The sequence below is a fragment of the Poecilia reticulata genome, linkage group LG17, assembly GCF_000633615.1.
Source record: "Poecilia reticulata strain Guanapo linkage group LG17, Guppy_female_1.0+MT, whole genome shotgun sequence".
NCBI classification, from domain to species: domain Eukaryota; kingdom Metazoa; phylum Chordata; class Actinopteri; order Cyprinodontiformes; family Poeciliidae; genus Poecilia; species Poecilia reticulata.
In genome coordinates this window covers 30,750,911-30,755,460 of record NC_024347.1, presented here as the reverse complement: position 1 = coordinate 30,755,460, position 4,550 = coordinate 30,750,911, and the positions used below count along the sequence as shown (strand labels likewise).

Here is a 4,550-nt window from a genome sequence, read left to right as displayed (position 1 = left end):
GTTTTTTGCTGCTCTAAATCAGATAGAAACCAAAAGTTTGACACTGACAAAAGAGGTCCTGAGAGAAAGACAACAGCTGGAGGTTTCAGTTGAGAATCTGCAGCTTCAGGTTAAACTTGGTTTGGCCAAAATGGAGGAGATCAGAGAGACGAGARAAAAAATCAAAGAGCWTGAAGCCGAGATCAGTAGAAATGAGAAATTTGAGTTTKATGTCACTGTGAAGAGACCTAYACAATTTGATATCTCRGGTACTGGGAACTACATTACCAACTGTCAGCAGTGTCATGTCACCTGTCATTACCCTTGTGCAATACCAAATGATGATGATAAAAGAGGATGTTGGGCAATGGATGGCAATGGATACTGCACTCAGTGTAAAGGTAAATGTTACTGGAATGTTCATTTCAACCAAAAGTACAGGTGGGAWTATAAAGATGTTAYAGAGAAACGGACAGCCAAAGASMYGAAGGAAAACTATGAWAAGGCCACAGGGCAGAAGATGACTGTTGAGGGACTGATGAGAAAACTGGAGGCTGAATATGGTATCATGCAGAATGAGGTGAATAAATTAATAGACAAGTCAGCAAAGTGTCTGAACCGACTGAAGGAGATAGCACTGAGGCCCAATCCTCTCACCACTCCAAAGTACATTGATTTGCTGATTGAAGGAGAGAAACAGGAGGGAAAACCAGGCTGGAAACATCGAGTTGAGTCACTGATTAACATGAAACAACAAGCAGAAATCATGGCTAAATTGGAGAAAGGAGAAAACCTTCTCCTCTGATAACAGTCACTTGATGTGAGATGTTAAGTCAACAGATCCTCAGAACCATTTAGATTATTACTACACTTAGGTTTTGTTCAAAGCAATTTGTTTTGCTTGAAACAGGAAGTTGGCCTTCATAAATTATTTTACCAGCATCAAAAACATTTGGGGAATGTTGGCCTGACTCTCTTATTACTCTTTTTGACACAGCAGGAGAGATAAAATGGAAATCTACCTGAATTGCTTTACATAATCATACATTTTAAATCACTTTATAATGAAACGCATCAGATGCTACTTGGGGAAGTCAGACCAGGTCAAAGTTATTATCAGTCTTGGTACCTGAACCTCTTATCTGATTCTCTTAAACTGACCTTTCACCTCCTGACCTTAATGCTATAAAACACCAGAGTGAGAACACAACATAAAGTTTTACTTGTAAAACTGAACTTTGACCTTCAGTCTTTCTGAATAACATTGTACAAAGTATCAGCTGCTGACCGAGGAAGTTTTAAAGGAGGGAAAGCAACTGGAGGCAGCCATCGAATGTTTGCAGATTTACATCCGCAGGTCAAAGCTGGATTAGTTAAACTCAAAGAAATGAAGAAAACCAAAGGAAAGAAGGAGCATGAAGTCATTATACGTTCAAATTAAAGCTTTGAGGCTGAAGTGGACGTTACCAAAACTCTCAACAACAGAAGAGCAACTTTCTGTTGGCAGACAGAAGGAGGAGGAAAGCAAATGTTGAGGAAAAATTATTTTTTTTTGATATTCAGAATATCAGCAGGTCTGGATATGTTGGAACAGTTAGAACGAATAAATTAAAATTATTTCAACTAGAATTGTTCCCAAAGCAGAAATGTTTTTTATGCTCAAGTTTAAGTATTTGTTGTTGATTTTGACTGAAATGCCTGAAATACAAAAGTACCAACATTATTTCTAACATATTTTCATATTTTAAACAATCACTATTATTCAGATATTTAGGCTGATAATCTTCTCAGTTGACTTCATGTAGTTTATAGTCAAAGTATTAAAGCTGTTTGGGTTTATAGATGGCTGGGTTGGTTATATCTGGGTTTATGCTTTTTAAGTTTTATCTTATTTGCTAAGATCATTTTGGGTTCAGTTATTCTTTCTTTAATCTAATACATGATGTAATTTAGTTTATAAAACAGATTTTCTGTCAGTCTACTTCTGGATGCTAATTGTAAGTCTAATGATCAAGATGGTTTTCAAGTAAAAATGTGTTAAACTTTTGTATAAAATATACAAATCAGTTCTTCATTATTAGCTTAAATTAAGTGTCAGTTTCTGTAATTTGACCTGAAAACATCTGCAACAAAATGTCAGTAAAATTATCTTTATGTGAAAAGATCTAAAGAAAATATAAGTCTATATGTTTGACTTGAACTAAATAAATAATTAATTTGTCTCTGTGTCTTTAATGTTCAATGTTTAAACTTGAGTGTAGAAAAAAGAAATAAGTAAAAAAAGCATTTAGTCAATTTTTATATAAATAGGTATAGATGTATACTTCATGGTCCACAAACGTCAAATTGCCACCATAGATAAAATAAAAACTATACATGAACAGAAGAAATTTAAATAAAAACATAAAACTGCATCTATACGGCTCAAAAAATAAAGGGAACATTTAAACACAATATAACTGCAAGTAAATCAAACTTCTGTGAAATCAAACTGTCCACTTAGGAAGCAACACTGATTGACCCGACGAGGGTCTTGGAGTTATATTGTGTTGTTTAAATGTTCCCTTTATTTTTTTTGAGTAGTATATAATCCATCTGAATTAATAAATAAAAACCAAAACATCAGATTTCATCTTTGATGGATTTTATTTTTCTCTCGTTTCCCAAACCTTTAATTGTTTCTCCATGTTTCTGCAGCAGGTTTGTGTCAGTGAAACATAATGCAGACTGTTTACACAAACATCAGAAACATAAATATTTACAGTTTAACATTTTCTGCACATGTTGGATCCAGAGGAAACTTTGAACTTCAGAGGAATCAGTTTCTGCTGCTCTTCATCCTGAACAGAAGAGAATTAAAACCTGTTTTCCATCAGCTGCCATCTTCAACCTGTAACCATAGAAACAACAGATTCTCATCCGGCCTGAAGTCTGATGAACAACATTTTTACAACTTTTATCTGCGCAAACAGAGGAATATAATGTAGGTTTGTGCATTAAAATACAAATAAAATAAATAAAAGATGTTTTTCTTTGATGCTTGAAGCAGAAAAATGGTCCAATGAGAGCAGAGCAAACATGAGGCTTATTTTAGCTTCATAATAAAACAGTTTGATGCTGATTGGATGAAAATTCAGTTTGGCTGTTTGGGAAACGGAGAGAAATCTCAGCTTTAATGATCGATTCATAACCAACAACCATCTTCATTTTATTAACCAAAACAATAAAATATACAACAGAAACAAACTGGCTTCAAACTTTCACCGAATAATTCAACCAACAGGAACCAGAACCTGAAGATTTAAACCCAAATCAGCGTCTTTCCTTCAAAATAAAAGCATTTCAACAGCTCTGGTTCAGGACTTTTCCTGTAACTGGATCCGTTTTCTCTCCGGTTCAGTCCAAACGTTTCAGGAATTATTTAATAAAACAGCTTTAAAAGCAGCAACAGATGAATTAGAGGAAAACGTGTGGAGTCTAAAAACTCCTTCAGCTCCTGAACGCACCGCCTGGTGGTGCTTCTGTCTCTTTAAATCATTTTTATTTCAGGGTTTATTTCCTGTTTGGAGAAATTTAATTTTTATTCCAGACGGAGTGACGAGAAACAGATTCAACATGAACAACAAACTGCAGAAGAATGAATGAACAGAACCAGCTTTAGTTTAAAAAAGAAACAAAAGTAACACCAGACTCAACATGAACCACCTTCTGCTTCCTGTCAGCTTTTATGCAGAGTCACAGCTTTAAGAGGAACTAACTGAGGTTTGGAAAGTTCAGCTTTGTAACATTGATCAGGTTTCACTGAGAAAAACAGGAAAATTATATAAAAACTAAACTAATTGACCCAACAGATGAAGTTCAGAGAGAAAATTAATGTTCACAGTGAAAGAAACTCCAGACAGTTTCCACCTGTGAACCCGGCTGAGCGGCTCCAGGCTCCCTCCAGGCTCCCTCCAGGTTCCCTCCAGGTTCCCTCCAGGCTTCCTCCAGGCTCCCTCCAGGTTCCCTCCCAGCATGCAGTGCGGTGCGGGTCAGTACCCCAGGTCCAGCCGGATCTTGTGCTCGAACAGCGCGATGAGCAGCATGATGCAGAAGCCCAGCAGGATGCCGGCGTTCTGCAGCAGGAAGAAGCCCCAGTGGCTGAAGCCGTGGTCGCCGGCGTCGTTGTGCAGCATCTCCGGCACCTGAAGCAGCGAAGCAGCAACGGATCAGGTGGAGCGAAGAAAACGGGCTGAATGAAAATATTTTATACATTTAGGCTGTTAATCAAACGTTAGATTGAACTTTATGACCAAACTGCAGTTAGAGCATGAAGCTCTGCTGATGAAGACATGAGACGTTCCGTCCCCCAGAGACAGTTCCGTCCCCCAGAAACGGTTCCGTCCCCGACAGACGGTTCCGTCCCCCACAGACGGTTCCGTCCCCCAGAAACGGTTCCGTCCCCCAGAAACGGTTCCGTCCCCCACAGACGGTTCTGTCCCCCAGAGTCGGTTCCGTCCTCCAGAGTCGGTTCCGTCCCCTACAGACGGTTCCGTCCCCCAGAGACGTTCCGTCCCCCAGAGACGGTTCCG

At 38.4% G+C, this 4,550-nt stretch overlaps 2 protein-coding genes across 3 annotated transcripts in view; one reads left to right on the top strand and one right to left on the bottom strand.

The window, feature by feature from the left end:
- LOC103480060 (uncharacterized) overlaps positions 1-784 on the top strand; it is an 8,492-nt gene extending 7,708 nt beyond the window's left edge. The window contains exon 4 of the mRNA XM_008434806.1: positions 23-784. Within this exon, the coding sequence (XP_008433028.1) occupies positions 23-784 (762 nt within the window). The remainder of the gene's footprint in view (positions 1-22) is intronic.
- A 1,822-nt stretch (positions 785-2,606) lies between these two features.
- slc39a6 (solute carrier family 39 member 6) overlaps positions 2,607-4,550 on the bottom strand; it is a 10,546-nt gene continuing 8,602 nt past the window's right edge. For both annotated transcript variants that reach the window (XM_008434756.2, XM_008434757.2), the window contains exon 12: positions 2,607-4,163. In XM_008434756.2, the coding sequence (XP_008432978.1) occupies positions 4,011-4,163 (153 nt within the window). In that variant the 3' untranslated portion in view covers positions 2,607-4,010. The remainder of the gene's footprint in view (positions 4,164-4,550) is intronic.